General features: G+C 40.8%; 1 protein-coding gene across 1 annotated transcript; it reads left to right on the top strand.

Moving 5' to 3' along the window:
- The first annotated feature begins 911 nt into the window (after positions 1–911).
- On the top strand, positions 912–19387 carry LOC115359920 (sortilin-like). The gene is made up of 20 exons (XM_030052614.1): positions 912–1264; positions 6259–6321; positions 6444–6517; positions 7523–7625; positions 8345–8506; positions 8877–8950; positions 9835–9884; positions 9990–10117; positions 10906–11050; positions 11879–12034; positions 12363–12475; positions 12747–12849; positions 13410–13578; positions 14648–14832; positions 15259–15448; positions 16061–16177; positions 16343–16451; positions 17046–17158; positions 17755–17881; positions 17970–19387. Exons 1-20 carry the CDS (start codon positions 1007–1009, stop codon positions 17982–17984), a joined length of 2454 nt encoding a protein of 817 aa, XP_029908474.1. The 5' UTR covers positions 912–1006; the 3' UTR covers positions 17985–19387.
- The last annotated feature ends 75 nt before the right edge of the window (positions 19388–19462 follow it).

Genomic DNA, 19462 nt, shown 5'->3' with positions numbered 1-19462 from the left:
CCAAGTATAGTGGTCTCCAATCTAGATGCCGTTTTTTTTTTTTTTCTGATTAATCAGTTCTCACAAATAAGTAATCAAACTTATCAAAAAATAAGTAACCGGATTGGCTTTTAGATTCAAGATTCAAGATTCAAGGTTTATTCGTCTACGCAGAGCAGTCTTATTAAGTACAAGTTTGTTCATATGTAGCTAACACATCCCACCACAGTGGTAATGTCACATTACAGACGGACACATGCTACCCAAAGGAACTGCAGATGGCCATAAATTACAGGTATGTAGGTTGACAATGCAAGACCACCAGTTAGACAAAAGGTTCTGCAGATACTTTTTAAGAACTGATATAAAATCCACCCTTTTTTACACTGCTGATGTAGTCCATAGTGGCAGTAAACGAGCTCTTCTACAAGTTCTTTGGTGTTTTCTTTTATCATAGACATGTATTGAAAGATGTTATTTTTCATACCTTGCCATGTTTCGACGGTAAGCTTCCGTCTTCATCAGAAGGTGACCTTCTGATGAAGACGGACATCTTTCAATATCTTTCAACATCTTTCAATACACATGTCTGTGATAAAAGAAAATACCAAAGAACTTACTACAAGTGAAGACATAATGAATCCCATACTATGAAATCTTCTACAGTGCACAATCATATTTGATAACGCATTTCTCACTAAATTGTGAGGCTGTGCTATGTCTTGGAGTTGCCAAGAAACTTGGAATAAAGTTCTTACAGGGGACGTGTCGGTCAGTCTGCGTCTTTTCCACCAGGGGGCAGTTTAACACCACAAGTAGACGCACCTTTTGCAGACAACTCCGTGGAGAAAGACTGCTGAAGTCCAATGGCATTGCAGGTTATTCTAGTCTCGACCAATCCTCTGCCATGGTGGATGGGCCGTTATTCGAAGATGCATGTGATGATGAGGGGGGCATGTGGAGCGAAATGTTGGGACAGTTGACTTTCTCGTGGATGTCGAGTCCATAGTTGAGCAGCCTTGTAACCATGCTCTGTATGTACTTTGTTTTTGCGCTCGGGTTGTTTTACCCAGTGCTGGGTACGGATTTTAATGAGAGAGAAAACTTGGCCGGCGGGGGACCCGGGTCATTTCTGAGGAGCCTAAAACCGAGGGAGGTTGGCGGTGTTGGGGAGCGACATGGCTGGGAGCAGTCGGACCTCTCTAAACGCAGCGCAGAGCTTAATGAGCAAACATGTACATCTCTGCTGGAAATCGAGTCCACCCTCAAAAACAACACCCATACTGTAAGTGTCTTGTCACGGTGTCTTTAAATCTGCAGCCAGGCAATTATTTGATTTAACATTTTTGAGCATGACAGCCAATATCATTGGGCTTGAATATAAACTGCACAGTTAAAGTAGACTCAGACTTCTCTGTGTGTGGTCACACAGCACATAGTTGTGGTGATAATCCCCAGATTCTATACAGTGAGACAGAGGTTCCCACTTCGCAACATTTCTCATGACAAAGACATCCAAATAGATCCAAGCTAGACCACGTACAGACCACCATGTAATAAGATTGTCTCCAGTGGAAACCTCATCTGAGAGATTTTTTTTTTTGTCCTGTTACATGATTTTGGATAGACTTATACAACTGTCTGCCTGTATAGACTAGTGTAGGTGCAGAGGGTGCAGTGAAATTAGTGATTTAAAAAAGTCAATATTATTCCATCGTGCTAACTTAAGTAAACATAAATAAAATAGCAGTGAAATTAATTGCTCCCTATTTTGTTGGTGACTCAATGATTTGATTTTATGTGGGTCGTCACTCCAGCTCAGATCCATTTCTGTTTCTGGGTACCATACCCAGAGAGAGAGGCTGAGGGGTTCAAGAGATTAAGTTGTATCAGAAAGATACTCAGCATTTCTTTGTTTTCCTCTGTTCTCCTGATCAAGTAACATAAGGACTACTTTCAAAAAAAGGCAGGGCTCAGTGTCAAGTATACAAAAAGTGGACATTCCACCGAGATGATTGCAAAAAAAAAAAAAAAAAAACACTCCTGAAAGGAGGGGTACATTGGATTGTCTCTCAACATTATCTTCCCCTTGAGACTGAAAGAAGGGTTGGGCAACAAACATCCCTGTCCCCTCCTATTCCCCGATGCTATGTTATTTGGCGTATCTAATGACAGGTTTTCATGATTGTCTACTATGGATTTTCCACTGACAAAGATCCACCTACAGGATCGACTTTGTGTGTAGTGATGTGATGTGTTATGCACATGTTAAAGACATTTTCTATACTTTCACAAAGTAATAACTCTAACAGGTCCAAGGTGAACTGTTCACATGGTCTAACGTGCCTCTGATTGGTCGCACGTCGTGACTGACTTGGAGGCCGCAGGCCATCACCAACCTGGAATCTAGCCTTTCATTATGCAACTTTGTTTTTCCCTTCCATTGCTGGACATATTTTCCGGAAACACAGCATCCTTACCCATAGTCTGTCACCCATTTATGCCACCCAAACACTTAAGTTGAAACCCTCTCACCTCAACCCTTTCCCCATTAGAGACCCAGCAGCACTTTGTTATTCCTTCTGTCAGTACTGGACCTGTTTTGAGAGGAAGCACAGCTAGAACAGCCTCGACATTTCATGTTGGGCTACTATTTAGAACTCCAGCCAGAGGAATGTTCAAGAATAACATCATGGACCGAAGCTCCTCAGGACAATCTTTCTGTTGTATGAGTGTGTGTGTGTGTGTGTGTGTGTGAGGGCGTATGCGCGAACGAGCATGGAAGAAGTGGATGTTACATCATTTGGTGTGGCTGCGACACCTGGAGTCGCTTTTGACCATGGAAATGATTCTCCGTGCTTTCAGTAAGAGGCTCCAGCTCCTCCCGTCTCTGTTGGGCCGTTCTCCCTCATAAACATTCCCCACGTCTTTCCCCTGAACTTGATCTGACTGCCAGTCTGGACTTGCTCTGAGTTCCAGTCTGTTATCAGAGCAGGACTGGCTCAGGCAAGGCACTGTGGGCAACTAGACCACCATCCCATAGTACACACTGAATCCCCATTTTTTATTTGCTGTGTTGGCAGGCCATAGAAATCTTGATGCCTCAAGCAGAAAAGCTTCAATAATCAGTAATTATTGTTGCCATTACTACATTAAGTGAATAACTAGTATCATACTTACATTATTACCATCCTCTCATACTCATACTTCACTCCTGCACCTCTGGTATGGTATTTTAGTTTTAAATGTACGAAACAGCATGCCTTTTGTCAGAATGCCCAGGCGCTGCCTTTAAAAACAACTTGTGTGTTTGTGTGTGGCTCATTTAGCTGACTCTGTCTAGTGTACAAAGTTGCTTGCTGTTTTCTCTCCCCACTCCATTGCTTCCTCCAACCCCTCTGGCCAAAAAGCATGTTCTCTTCACAGGATGAAGCTTAGTTGGTTTACAGCCCACTGTCGAGCACCAAGAAAAGCAGCAGAGTGATGTTCCACATGGTGTTTGTGCGTGGAGTGGAGAGACGTAAAGACAGACAGACAGGGGAAACAAGCAGAGAGAGAGAGACAGAGAGAGAGAGAGAGAGAGTTATGGAATGTATGGGTTATAGCTAGGTGGAGAGACATCCAGTGAGCAAGGCAACAGAGGAAAAGCAGACAGGGAGAAGTAAACAGTTGTAATTGATATTCCTCATCTTTAGGCACAAGTTGTAGGAACAAGGTCAGACATGTAAATTTGAATTTCACTGAATCCCGTACACTCTTATACCGCCCTTCAGATTACTTTATTCTCTCGAGACAGGTTTTCATTCTGGGCAGATTCCCTCTTCTACAACCCCTAAACTCATCCCTCTTTCTTGTACAATAACAACCCAGTGGATCATGATAAACCCCAGCTTAAGTTTGTGCCTAGTACCACCCCAGTCTCAGGAGACTGATCTACATGGCCATGGCTTCATCTGTTGGATCAGAGGCTGGGCGTTTGACCTCCTCCTCTGATGTTTTATGTGTGCAAACATTGCTGAAGCAGAAAGGTTAATACCAAGCGCACCGTGGAATAAGGAGCTCATTGTGTTCATCTCTGACCTCTGAGAGACTACTTCACAGAGCTCCAGCTAATATGCTTGTACCAGCAGTGTGCACGTACCTGCAGTATTTGTGTGTTATACACTCCCATGTCGAAGGATGTGTGTGTGTGTGATGCTCACATGTGCAGCATGAGCGTTGGTCATATCGGGTGTTGTTCGCTATGAAAGTTGGATGCACCGACACAACGCTAAGTGCCAAAGTTTTGTGAGGTGAGCTGCACAAGCAGATGGAGCCTCGACATCGAAACATGATAGAGCCAGAGGTCACGTATGGTTTGTGACACGACCCCTCACTGTCTCATAATATCCTTCTCTGTTGCCTACTGCACAGCAAGAGAGAGTGACCTTCACAGTCTCAATTCATCTCTTTTCCATCAACCCATCCTGCAGTATAATGTTTTACTTTCCTAAATTTGGACAGAGCAAGAATTTTGACTGAGAAAAAAACCCCTCTGTTTTCCTTATCTTTTATCCTCTCAGCCATTCCTTGAGTACTGGCTGACCTGTTCTGCACGCCAACTGTTGATTCTTTGATTCTTTGTTTTTCATCCCAGTGAACAGCCCAATCAGCTGGCTGGTCAAGTCAGCATTTGCTCTGCCAGGGCTTCACAGGAACAGATGTGGAAAACAGCCCTCTGATTAAATTTAACACAGGTGTGCAAGCAAACGCCAGAAACTTTTGCTCAGGCCTTCGACTCCTGGTCCTAATACAAGACACAACATGAGACATGTTGACCTGCAGCGACACTGACTTCGGTTACAGTCGACACTTTGACCTGATTTTTGAGATCCGTTTTTTTTTTTTTCAAGATTGAATAGTAGATGTTCATGTTGCTGTGTGTTCACACTTGGCCTGAAAATGGCTGTTTTTCCTTGTGTGGATTAGTTTGTTTGTTTTTGTGTTTTTTTCTCCATGTCTGTATTATTTTTCCTGTTCTCTCTTCCTGTTTGTCTGCATTTGCATCAAGACTTTGCGCATTTCTGATATAAGCACATTCTACTTTTTGTGCATTCATACTTGTTACTTAGTACGTCCCAGATAAAAGCCTTATTTAACCCACAAGTGTGACCACTTGGATTCAACCCACATGCTCAAGCCTAAATGACGCCAGCAATTATTTATTTATTTATTTGTTTGTTTATTTATTTATTTATAATTGAGTAACAGATTCGATACATGATTGCCCAGGAATTTTAGAAAAGTTGACAGACAGGCAGATGATGAAGGTTGGAAGAAACAGATGGATGCAGAGAGGGTGTGATGAAGACATTCTTGTGGAGGAGAGATGGAAATTTGTGTTCACACACTTGGACGGAGCGGGACCAGTTTCCACTGGACATATTTAGTAGTAGTTTCCAGTGGGCAGACCTGGCTGACTCCTGCGGCTTTATAGCGCTGTACACAGACTCTCCAGGGCTGGGCTCACCTTGTAAACATCTCAGCCACGCCAGTAAGAGACACAGGGCCTTCCTCTCTCTCCAGTGCACTCAAAACAGTGTGGGTTGTGGTCTGATACATTGTTCAAATGACCAAACACTTATTGGAAGTCACTCTTGATAAATGGACTGGAATGTTATTTGCAAGCACTTACTGTGATGTAAACATTTAGATGTGAACTCTTTCTGCTCGTTACTTTATATTTAATCTAATAGTACTGTATGTGTGAACTTCATATATATATATATATATATATATATATATATATATATATATAGATATGTACACAGCAGCCTTTTGTGTGTGCTTGTGTGTGTGTGTGTGTGTGTGTGTGTTTTTTTTCCTGTTCTCGGGACGTCACAGTAATTGTCTTGTTCTCTGGCCCCAGCTTTGTCAGCCAGGCAGGAATGTAGGTCACACACACAGAGTGCATCCAAATGGCCGAGTTACTTTGGACAGTTAGGACAATTCATTCTGTCCTCTTGGGTTTGGTGTGCATGATTGCATAGAGGAGTGTGTGTTTGCGTGTGTGTGTGTGTGTGTGTGTGTGTGTGTATGTGTGTTGACTGTAACTTATACAATTGTTATTCAATCGCTGAAGTTGTGTCATGGATCCCGTTATTCTGCTTCACATAAAAACAAGCCAATATCACAAGAAACCCACAAATAACTCAACCCACTAATAAACTCTGCTGCAATGATACTCTGATTGTTCTCTCAAGAGTTTCACCTCTTTCTCCTGTTTTCTCACCCCGACAGTTCACCTTCAATGTGAGAAAAATGGGTTCACTGTCAGTGGCCTGGGTTGGAGATGGAGCTGGGGTGAGTGTGTTTATGTATGTCTACACATAAGACGACTGTTAATAGAAACAAAGAAAGAGAGCAAAAGGGTTAAGAAAGAGAAAGAGAAGGATGATGTTGTGATACCCGATCTCTCTCCTCAGGTGCTGCTGGTTTTGACAACATTTCAGGTGCCAATGTTCATGGTGCAGGTTGGCCAGTCTAACCTCTACAGAAGGTGAGAAAGATAGTACGTTGAATGGGAATGCACTGATTATAAATTATGCAATGTAATGTTTTTTTTTCTTATGACCAAATTGTTACTGGACTGTTTGATGGGAGTGGAGGTAAACATTCAATTGTGTGGATATAGCAGCAAACAAGCAAGAAATATAACCGTAAAGAGAAAAAAGTCATATATGTAAAATAATAAACAACAAAATAAATAAAATGACTTAGGAAAAAAATGTCAGGAATTGCATTTTTTTGCCGCCACCCTGCTGTATAAATCTTATCCTCCACTGGCCCACTTCCTCACTCCCTCTCTTAAAGTTTCAAATCCAGATACACATGCATGCAACTATCCATAGAGCAAAATATATAACAAAAATAAATACGGTTGATTTGTCTTTATAGAAACTATGTATGAGAGAACACTGTACAGTAAAATAGATAAAAATTAAATTAGAGAAAAAGAACAGAAGACATATATATATATATATACCCATATACATGAACATTTACATGCATGCAATCATACAAACATACAGCAGTTCACAAGAATAAACAGGGGCAGATATACCAGTCACATACATACACCTCTAGCAAATGCATAAAAACATGTTGTGGTATAATTTACATTCCACTGAGATGACATACACATTTGGCTGCTTCTTCAAAAGCGTCTATTGTTTGCAATTTTGCGCTTTTTTTTTTTTTTTTTTTTAGATGATTCTAAAATAAGTTCACTTTAAAATAAAGATATCCACTGGTCTAGCTTAAGGGTACATGTTGGTTTCCGTCTCAGTTCTAAAATCTTTTCATCTTTTTAGCAACTATAAGGCCAGCACGCAGTTTTGTTGTGTCGGATTGATATTTAAAGTGCAGTTCAACAGAATTACATTTAGTATACAATCAATGCCAATGAAATCTGAGAACAATGACACCTAAGATGATTCATTATAATCCTGAGCAGCTAATCTGTTTTTCTGAGGATCTAACTGCAGCCTTGTCTCTCTGTCAGTGAAGACTATGGGAAAACGTTCCAAGATGTGACTCACCTGATAAACCACACCTTCGTCCAGACTGAGTTTGGCATCGCCATCAGCCCCGACCACTCCGGAAAGGTCAGCACCGTGGGGAACACGTAGCCAAGCAGAAAAAAAAGGATCAGAATGTGTGTATCAATGCTAAGTGCTTCGGATCTGTGGCTTTAAAACACAGATAGATCAATGTATGTACTTTATTGATCCCAAATTGGGAAAATCTTATTCTATACACTGCACAGGAACAATAGTAGACTACACAAAATATGCCTATCCTGTATATCCTAAATATACCTAGAAATATATATCTTTAGAAAAATAAACACAATCTTTAACAACCACATCAATCACAACCTTTGCTTACTCTATAAGAGTAAAAAAATATATACACCACTAATTACTACTACTACTACTACTACTACTATATACCACTAATATATATATATATATATATATATATATATATATATATATAATATCTATAGACTTTTCACCTTTGCATAGACAATATGCATAATGAAATATGTCTGAAAAATATCTATAGAATATGTGTATATAGAATAGATATATGCTCATAATGTGCAACATTCCATTTAAATAAATATTATTATTATTATTGTTGTTGTTGTTGTTATTGTTTCATATCCTGTGCATAGCTGACCATGAGTGTGCATTGTTTTTATTTGTGGTTGAGGCTGTGTTTGAGGGTACACAGTGTTATTTCACAGAGCTCCCCACTGCTGTTGTTCGAGGATTAGTGGGATGTTTCCCTTATTGCTTCTCTCTGTGTCGGCTTTCAGGTGATCCTGACCTGTGATCTGTCAGAAATTGGGGGTTTCCGTCTGTTTCGCTCACAGGACTTTGGTGTGAGCTTCGTCCCAACCGATCTGCCCTTTGAGCCCCTCATTCAGATGCTCTACAACCCCGGAGACTGCAACGTGCTGATGACTCTCAGTGTCATGGTACCAGTCTTCACACTGTACACCAAACCAAACTCCTAATCCTCCCTATTTTAATGCATTATTCATTTATTTGGCTTGTTTTTAGGTGAAATGTTTTGTGAACCTCTTGGATTTTTCTCTCACTCGATTCTCTTGTAGTTTTTACATTGTTGCATTTATATGACTTTGCCTCTGTTTTATCACTATGCAAGTGCACCATTCCCTAAATTCAAACTCTGTCCAGCCCTCTTCTGCCGCTGCTTCTTTAGCCTAACCTACATCCTCTTCACCTTATCTATTTTTTTTTATATATATATATTTCATACCATTACACCCTTAAGTATGCACAATTCAATGCTCAAAGCTTTTTCCCTCTTGGCATCTTCTCCAGCTGGACCTTTGGCTTTCTGAGGACTTTGGCGCCACCTGGAGGAAGATCCATGACAGTGTGTGTCTGGTTAGATGGTGAGAATTGTCCTAAAATAACTAACACAATAAGTCCATTGCTTGTTTAGTTTGCCAATACACACAGGCCGTTGTGGGTGTCTGTCACTACCAAATATTGTAAAGGATGACCATCACACACTGTTACTTTTACTTTACACTTGCCAGGTTTTTATATGTGTATGATTTGTTTTGGAGTGAAAAAATATTTTATGGTGGGACATAAAAGATTTTCAGTAGTCTCATCTCTGACGAGGTGTGAAATATTTCTAGGTGTCTGCTTTCACGTAGTCTACATGTGTCTCTTTGTTTTTGGTAAAATGTGTGTGTGCGTGTTTGTGTGTGTTGTCTGTCTATTGTTGTTATTCCAGCTGTCTTTATTACAACAGTTTGGACCAGTCAGCTGACTCTGGTTTCATTTGAGTAACAGAGTTCACATGAGGTTGCGGTGTCAGCCTGCGGTTGTTAGCGCTGCATTGTGGGAACGCTGTGATAGGTCTGTGTGACCACAGCTGTCATTTCGACCCCAACCAAAATCGATAGCAGAGAGAGCAAGCCGAGGCTGCTGTCAGAGTGAATCATGAGTCAGCAACAGCATTCTTATTCAACCCACGTTCCTTGAACCGGCGAAATCTCAGCCATGTTAAAGCCTCCCTCCCCTTTGGCAGTTAGCAGTGCCAGAGGGCTTGGAGGAGAGCCTGGGGTCACGCAGGCCTCGCTCACACAGCTCATGCAGCTCTTAGAACACACCACAGCCATAATCTGTGATCTGTACAAAGTCCAACGTTGGATTTAGGTCTGAATTCTTCTACCATCCCAATATGTGTGCACGGGTATAGCAGTACAATCAGATCTTTCCCTTTCCTCTGTTTTAGTCCTTCACTGCTTCTCTCTCTCACACACAGGGGTCCTAAGAACAGTATCTACTTTACAAGTAACTCCAATGGATCCTGTAGTGAGTGAATACAACATACTTTCCCATCTACAGTATGCATCTTTACAGTAGTATATTGGTGAGAATCCTCTAATACATCTAATAACCCCACCTTCTCTCCATCAGATGATAAAGGAGTGTTGGAGTTGTGGAGGACGCGGGATTATGGGAGAAGTTTCCAGACCATAGCAACAAGAGTCTTCTCCTTTGTACTGGGAGGGCGCTTCGTCTTTGCTTCCATAATGACTGGCATGGTGTGTTCATGTGTGTGTTTGCGGTTTGTGTCTGAATGGCTGAGTGTATGTTTTCCTCTATAAGAATGCATACGTGTGTATATGTGCGCGTATACATTTCAACATTTGCGTGTGCTGTGTAAAATACATACATATGCAGATAATTTGCTTCTTCCTCAAAAACCGCCTGTGTGTGTATGAACTATTTGAGGTATAAGAGAGTACAGTGTTTCTGGATACATCATTGTATGCATGCCAATATGCTAAAAAAGCACTTTTGCACATCTGCACACATTTTTGTATCTATGTTACCTCCATCTGTACATTTGATAGGATGAATAGTTGACATTGAACACCTGTATATATTGTCTCACATGTTGGCCATACCTATAAATTTGGTAATGTGAATATCACACATCTGGATTAGGGCTGAACAATGAATCAAATTATAATCAAAATTGCAATATGACCACATACAGTATCCAAATTGCAGGAGCAGCAATGTTTTGACAGAAGTAAAATGTGTGACAAAACATTGTAAATAAAGTATTATGGGGCTACAGAGATACCCCGACCTACAAATTGTACTTTCCAGATCTAAGTGAATAGAAGAGTAAATTAATAATTGAGTGAATAATTATTGATGCACACTTACCCATTCTGTTCTGACTTGTAAAGCTGTTAATGAAAATACTCCATCTTCATTTATTTGTTATATTATGCTGAATGTTTTTCTTCTAATCAGTATGCTTGCTTGCATGTGTGTGTGTGTGTGTGTGTGTGTGTGTGTGTGTGTGTGTGTGTTTTAGGGCACTGAGCGTATGATCCACGTGTCAGTGGATGGAGGTGATATATGGAACATGGCTCAGCTTCCCACAGTGAACCATGAACAGTTCTACTCCATCCTGGCAGCCAATCAGGACATGGTATTCATGCACGTCGACGACCCTGGAGGTTAGAACCAATGGTGATGGTGATAGTAATGATGATGATGATGATGATGATAATGGCGATTATCCTGGTGATTGCTGCTGATGATAATGAAGATTGATAATGCGCCACATGACACAAGCTGTTATGCCCCGTGCCAACCTGTCAGTGCAACAATTACTTAACCAGCATGTATGCATGTTACAGAAACACTATCACGGGCACAGAGTCCTCCAGTATCCACACTTGTTAAAGCAGTATTTTAGTGTGTCACAGTATAGCATCCTCAAAGGGGCTGATCAAAATGTAGTTATACACCCCTATAAAATCAAAATAAATACTCCCATAACCTTCCATCACTCTGTTTACTATCAGTCACTTTGCTCACAGTTTATTCACTTTATTTACTATCACTGCATGCTCTTTTTGCACTGTCTACTGCATCAAGCTATCTCCACACTTCTCCAGGATTATTTATATTTTTATAGTTTGTTTATTACTGTACATGCTAATTTTCAGGGCTCAATTATTGTTGCAGGCTAATTTGTATTGTGCAGGCCAATGTTTACTGTTCAGGCTGATTTATGGTAGCAGGATTTTTCTTTTTTGTCACAGGCTGATTAATTAGGTTAATTTTCACCTTTCTGGCGTTTAATTTTTAACTCTCATTGTTACAGCCTAATTTTATTTCTGCTGTTACAGGCCACAGATGCTGTGTGTTTCATGAATTTGTATTGAGTGTATTGATCATATTGTGTGTTGAAATTACTGCTGGGATCAATAAAGTGTCTTTCTATCTGTCTATTTAAACCTGGGTATGCATTGCCTCCACACCTATCTGCTGTGGAACAGACTCTGGGGTTGGGACCATCTACGTGTCAGATAACAGAGGAACTGTGTTCTCCAAGTCTCTGGAGCGTCATCTCTACACGACCACAGGAAGTGACAGCGACTTCACGACCATCAGCTCGCTCAGAGGGGTCTACATGACCAGCGTGCTCACACAGGGTAGGTCAGCAGACCACACAAGCTGTGAGAAAACAGAAAAGGTCTGCTCATGTCAACATTTTATCAACATTTTTTTTTTTTTTTTTTTAGGATTTTCTATTCTATCCATGTAAACACAGAAGACTGCAAAATAAACTGCATTTGATTCTAATCTCACTCCCAACTGTGCTCAATTTTACATGCTATTGAATCTCTTTTAATGTCTTTTAAGGGACAGTTCAGCCAAAATACCAAAAGCGTGCAGTCTATCCATCCAGACATCCTGTCTTTAAATATAATAAATATACTGTAGTAAATGTAACTGACCTTTCATCTTGCCCCTTTGTAGAAGGCACAGTCAAGACAGTGATCACCTTTGACCAAGGAGCAACATGGCAAACGCTACGCAGACCGCAGAACAGCCACTGTGACTCTGAGACTATGACCAACAGGCCTTACAGAGTGAGACACTCACACACACACACACACACACACACACACACACACACACACACACACACACACACACACACACACACACACACACACACACACACACACACACACACATACACACACATACAGCCAATAACCAGGATCAAATGCAACAAAAATCCACGTAGGCTTTCCACAGAAAGGTCACCTGTAATTGGTAATTCGTCATCATTAGACAAAGTGTATGTCTCTGAAGTGGGTGACATTGTCATTGCGTGCTGTTGTCCTGTGTTTACAGTGCAGTCTTCACATCCATGCCTCCTACAGCACCAGCATGAAGATGAATGTTCCCATGTTGCCTCTCTCCCAGGCCAGCGCTGTGGGCCTCATCCTGGCTCATGGTGACCCCCCACACACACACACACACATACACACACTCAAGGTTCCCATAGGTCATGGGATTAAGTTGTGGAATTTTGAAAAGTCTATTCCAGTCAAGCAAAGTCACAGAATCTGGGACAAGTCATGGAATATCAGGGAATATTATGCAATAATCTGGAACTTTGTCAGCCTTAAGTAAAAAAAAACAAAAAAAAAACAAAACAACAAAAATGTAGTAACAGTAATAAGAAATAGGTTATTCACCAAACCTGATATTCATTTTCCATTATGTTCATGTAATGTTCACTCTTCTGAAATTAAGATGCTGAATGCATGGTCATTTTTTGTTCAAACAGAATAAAACAGAATAAGAAACTCTAATAACACCAGCTGAGTGTAAAATGTTCAAGATCAAGAACAGGTCATGTTTATAGATAAATAGAAATTCAACATTTAAGTCATGGGAAGTCACAGAAATGTCAGAGTGGGAACTCAAAGATCTCATGGCATGTTTTATTGTGGAGATGTGCATCTGAGTGAAACACCTCATTACTCCACCTCCCTCCCTCGCTCCCTGCAGGCAGTGCTGGAGATGCAGAGTCTGTGCTCTCCCCTGATGTGTATGTCTCTGATGATGGGGGCTACTCGTGGCTGCTGACCCTCAGGGGCCCTCATCAGTACGCCGTCCTGGACTCTGGAGCCCTGCTGGTGGCTGTGGAGCACACCACCTCACCTGTCAACCAGATCAAGTGAGCAGGAAGCGAGCAAAGGGAGGGGGATCTCAGACTAACCCCAAATCCTGTGTTTGGGAATAACACCAAAGTTATTACACATAAATACGGACACACACACACACACACACACACACACACACACACACACACACTGAATCTTTTCAAGTTTTTCCAGTAACAGAGAAAGGAAACTCTAAACAATGAAAGTACAGCACAGATTGCTCAGGTCCCTCTCCTATTTATCATTCAAACATTTTATAAACACATTCATACCAAACTGAAACAAACCAAAAAGAAAAGGACAATGCGTATTCAACAAACAAAATCACAAAGTAAGGTGAAAGCTATTTGTCTTGAAATCTGTTTGATCTCTGTTGTTAACCAAAAAAGAGATAGAGAGAGAGAGAGAGAGAGAGAGAGAGAGAAAATTCTGACTACATACAAACTCAATCACTTCCCCTTAAACCTTCACTGATGAACTTCTGATAGAAATATATCAAAATTGCTATTGAGAGTTATTGTGTAGAAGAAATTATTTTTCTCTGAATTCAACAATTCTCCAATAGTAATTTTAATTTAATCATTCAAATTATTTGTTTAAATCATACTGATTGTTTTGTTTATGTGCCTACTTCTATCAATGTGGGTCAAGAGGACTATGAGATATATTAATATATTTCACATTTATCACATGCCTTTTTATTTATATCCATGTATCCTTTTGTCCTCGGCTCTTTACCCCTTGAACTCACTGCAAAGTGACTTGAAACTCAAAAATGTGAGGTAAATGGTAAAGGTTCTGATGAAGGAACTAGAATCATATTCAGTTGTAAATTGTCTGTGTTCTCTTTAGTGATTTTTTCATTGATTATTTTATACCCATTCTCTTTAAATATTGTTTTTTGTGCTGCTTTTATACCCTCATTGTTTGTGCCCAGGTTGCTCTTGGAAAAGAGATTTTATCTAACCTGGCTTAAGAAAAGGTTAATTAAATCAATAAATGATTCACTGAACATGCACTCATTAACTACACCTTCATATACATTGATGGTCACTGTCTGTTCATCATTTCCCACCACCACAGGTTTTCAACAGACGAGGGGCGGTGCTGGCATGTGTATAACTTTACCAACAATCCCCTTCACTTCAGTGGTATGGACAGCGAACCCGGCTCTCGCTCCCTCAACGTCAGCCTCTGGGGCTACAGGAACGACTTCAGCAAATGGGTGGTGACCACCATAGATTTCAGAAAGCTCCTCAACAGAGACTGTGAGTATGTGGGAGAGAGTTCATTGTGTTTGTGTTGTGTTGACTTTTTGTGTGTACGTTACTGTCTTCAGGTTTGTAAAAGCCTTAAAATGTATTAAATTTTGCAACTAGGCCTTAAATGACCTGTCATACTTGACCTAAAAAACTTACCTGTCCTAATTGTTATGGAAAAGTAAGTATAAAAGGTTTTGGTTGGACTTATTTCACTACCTAGTCACTTACCTTGCTATCCAACTTGTTTCTACCACATACACACCTGGAACAAATATGTAAAACATTTATACTTACCTACAATATCTGACTGAATAAGAGTGGGATGATTTATCCAAAAGTCAGTGTTGAATTTCGCTAAAATTTGTCTTTAAAGGGTATTAAATTTAACTCTGTGATGCTTGCAAACACCATTTTACATGTATGTGTGTGCAGGTGGTGAGGAGGACTATGTCCAATGGCTGGCCCACTCTGTTGATCCCAGTAATCCTAATGACGGCTGTGTGCTGGGTTATAAGGAGCGGTTCTTACGCCTGAGGAAAGACTCTGTCTGCTGGAACGGGAGGGATTACTCCGCCACCAGGCAGCTGTCTCCCTGCCCCTGTACACTGGATGATTATCACTGGTACGCTCTTGTTCCTTTTATCTCCTCCTCGGACTCTCTGCAGGTGAGAGAAGTGTCCAAATAGCAGATAAAGTCATTTTTCCATCCTGTATCTGGTGTGGCCATGAGGGATACTGGTTTGGGGATACCAGGCATCATTTTTCATTGGTTTTGGCCCGTGTCATCAAATTTGCAAATGTGCATATCTGCATAAGGCCAGCTTTTCAATAACAAAGAAAAACAATCTTGAATTGTTCTGGACAGCCATGCATTTTTGTGTTAACCCAGTGGGTTTTTAAAGTGTTGATAGAATTTTCTCAACCTGTAGACGAGCATGAAATCATTCAGCTGAAGTTAAAATCTAAAAATAACCAACATTGGACTTACAACATGACAACATCGATATACATCTGTGTCAACAAATTTATGGTAATGCTATGTGGCCCTCATGTAAGACATCCATCTCCAAACACACACTCAGATATACACACGGACAAAAGGGACAGTGTCTTCCTCTAATATCTCATGTTCATCCCTCTCTGTGCTCTGGCAAAGGTTAGGTTCATTAAGTTTCATGGCGTAGAGTCAGCTGGCGTACAGTCGCTTGCAGTTGATCCAGCTTTCTCCCCACAGTGACTTTGGATACTATCGGCCAGAGAACAGTTCAGAGTGTGTGGAGCAGGAGGAGATGAAGGGCCGTCCACTTGAATTCTGCTTAAATGGGACCACAGAGGAACTACAGACCAGTGGGTGAGGATTTCTGTTTTTATCTGCTGTCTTCCTCATTTTCATTTCCTCTTTCCTCCCTCCATCTTTGCCATGCAGCTGTCTTTGTTCTGCCAGCTGTCTCGTCCTCTCCCTCGCCCTTTTGTCTTGCCTTTCAAATGTGTCTCTGTCTCTCCTTGCGCTGTAAAGCTACCGGAAGATTCCAGGAGACCAGTGCGAGGGCGGTTTCCAGCCCGAGAGGAAAGAGATTGACCTGAAGAAGATGTGCACCAGTAACACCCTCCATCCAAAGTCTCTGGTCAGTTCTGCTCTCATTCTGAGAAACAGACTGAGAAAGGTCTTCCCCAAAACCAATTAGGATTTTCCAGAAATCTTCCAATTCACATTAGAGGATTATCTGTCCAGTTTACACTATATTTTCTGATCCCAAATATTGGAGAGGAAGTCCCAGTATTGGCATCTTGGTTTGGATTGATGGTTGATAGTGATTATGCGGTTGTGTGAGGGGCTTGCCGACTCAATCTTGACCGCACTGATTAACTCGCACTAATGTGAGCCCCAATAAAAATGTCATCCATGCTTTATGTATACAATTTGACACGTTCAAAGTCCTGTGGCTTGTGCAAATCAATGATTCATTCCAAGCATGGAGACAGTAGCCAGTGAGAGCTGATTTTGTCGTGAGGTGAGGCCAAGCAAGCTGAGTCTGTATGTCTTCCTCCATTATTTTGATTGGTGTCACTTTGTGTTGTGTTTGTGTTTATAACTGAGACACCAAATGGAATCGGTTATGTTTAAAACCCATTGATTAAAGCCCTGCGATATGCTGAGATATGTTCTCTTTCATCACATTTCTCATCCTTCTCTCTTTCTCTTTTTGTCACTCTAACAGACCGAAAACAGTTCACCACACACTGCTGTCATAGTGATGGTTGTCATGGCGATCCTACTGATGAGTGCTGTTGCGGGCGTTTGGCTGGTTAAGAAATATGTCTGCGGAGGAAGGTCAGTTAACCATTTGTGCGCACTAAGGATGTCACAGAAGTCAGCATTTTGATACCAAGTCAATGCCAACAATTTTGATTTTAGTATCAACACAACTTGATTCCTCATTGTGCAACACAGTGTTCATATTTTAATGTAGCCTTAGCCTGCACGATTATACACTTGAAACACTTTACGTTGCAGTCGTGCTTACAGAACTTTAAACAATCATACGATCACATGAACTGTTACAACAGGACGTCTCATACAGTTCATCTGATCTGAAAATAGTTACAGTGTTGCACTTGTAACTCACCTATAAGCACTCTTATTCTAATGTAGCCGACATGTTTAAATACTTGAAATACCTAACGTTTGTTTTCTAAACCTTTACTTAAATAAAGGAGTGTGTGCTGAATGGGATTTCAGTTTTGGCTTTGGTAGCATATCAGGTATTGAGAATAGTGGAATATCACAGGTAGTGGTATCGGCTATCAAATTTCTGGTATCATGACATCCCTAGTACACACAAAGTCAGATACAGTACATGCATAAACACACTACACATACCATATTGCTCCTCCATTTCCTCCTATATTCAATAATTTCTTCCCCAGGTTCCTGGTGCACCGGTACTCTGTGATGAGGGAGCACGTTGAAGCTAATGGAATACAGGGAGTGGACGATGTCGACACACACTACATGGAGACAGGAAAAACACAGTACCTAGATGACTCAGATCAGGTATCTCACACATATAAAATGTCATATTCATCCGTATAACTGTGGGAATATCCATTAACCATATTGTATCATTTGTGTCCTCTTGTAGGACCTCTTAGAATAGTTGGAGACCCAGGAGATTTAGCCCCAAGGCCCTCCAAGACTCAGTTTAAGTATGTAAGATGCAGTCTTCCATGATGCCTGGGGACCCCTGCTCCTCCCACATGCCAGTTAACATCTGCTTCTCAATGTGCTCACATCTCGCTGTGCCCCGGTGGCCGCAGGACTCAGCAACAGCGGGCATCTCTCACACATTGCTTCCTTGTTCCAGTTGAGGCTCCCACAGAAGGGGAACTGGTGGCTGGGGGAGGGGATGAGCGAGTGAAGAGCAAGAAGAAACCCTCCGGTGTCCCTGGAGAGCTTTTGTTGTTTCTGTCACGAAAAGTTCTCTAAAGACCAATGAGTCTGAATACATTCTCTGTCACCCTCAGCGTGTTTCCTTTCATGCCGACCTGAGAAGAGATGGCCTTTCCTATGTGTATCGTGTGATACAAAGACAAACAAAGACCCTGGACAGTGGACTTGTAAAATCTGAATAGTGTCTTAGTGCAGTAGTTGATGAGACCCAACTTTTTTAGGAAAACATCCAAGCAACAGAACACAGAAAATATTCATTAATCTTTTAGCTCAATGTTTAGGTCTGCTGTCAATGAAATAGTTTATGTAATCTGTAAAGATTGCAAGATACAATCCTATTGTAAAGATGTATAAAATTAAATCAGTTTTTTTTTTTTTTTTAGCAGTGCAGCTTCATATGATTAACAGCTTCTACTCCCCTGTATGTGTGTTGAAAATAAGAGACTTGAATTATTGCCAAAGCACTTTTTTTTGTTTTATTAAGTTGAATTGAAACTTAATCAAGCAAACTAATCCTTAACCCAGACAAAATATGAGCATGGAAATGACAATAACCCCGATTTCTTTTACTTGAACTGTCTGGTGTTTCTGTACTAAATACTATCAGAAATATTATGAAACATCTAGAATGGACTTGATTATCAGTTTAATAAGTGTGGTGGCCATAAAAAACAGAAACTTTAATACATTGACTCACAACCTTTCCCCACACTTTTGTGTTATATTAGTTGTTTATATGAGATGTTGGCTGGCTGCCATTTCTTTATTATCTGCAAAGTAGCTTTGACACATGTGCAGGGCTTATGGCCAATACTTGTTTTCTCCAGCAGAGGCAATATTACCCCAGTGAATAAGCTATTGAAATAAGCTGGCCTAACATAGAGGCATATTCTCAAGCACTGTCTGTTAGACTCTGTCTGATATGAAAGCAAAATTAATGTTTGTCAGGGCTATGCTTGATGCTTCTTTATTTACATAACTGTCAGTAAGAACAAGCCCAGCTATTTACAGGATTCAGTGATTTATTGTTGCACTGTATACAGATCTGTGAAAAAGTTGCATTTTTGCCTCCTCATACATGTAATTGTTGTAAACTGTCATTACATGTGATCTCCATTCCATCTGCTTTGTCTTGATTACCTGCTATGGGAGATAAATGAGTGTATAGCTGTTCCATAGCACAGG

Source organism: Myripristis murdjan, chromosome 5 (genome assembly GCF_902150065.1).
Source record: "Myripristis murdjan chromosome 5, fMyrMur1.1, whole genome shotgun sequence".
Lineage (NCBI taxonomy): Eukaryota > Metazoa > Chordata > Actinopteri > Holocentriformes > Holocentridae > Myripristis > Myripristis murdjan.
This window is presented reverse-complemented; position numbering and strand designations above follow the sequence as displayed.

Excerpts from the sequence above, each read along its gene's own strand:
- LOC115359920 (XM_030052614.1), top strand. The coding sequence starts at position 1,007 with ATGCTCTGTATGTACTTTGTTTTTGCGCTCGGGTTGTTTTACCCAGTG. Across the intron at positions 7,626-8,344 it reads GCCCCGACCACTCCGGAAAG|GTGATCCTGACCTGTGATCT; the intron begins GTCAGCACCGTG and ends GTCGGCTTTCAG. Across the intron at positions 12,850-13,409 it reads GGGCCTCATCCTGGCTCATG|GCAGTGCTGGAGATGCAGAG; the intron begins GTGACCCCCCAC and ends CGCTCCCTGCAG.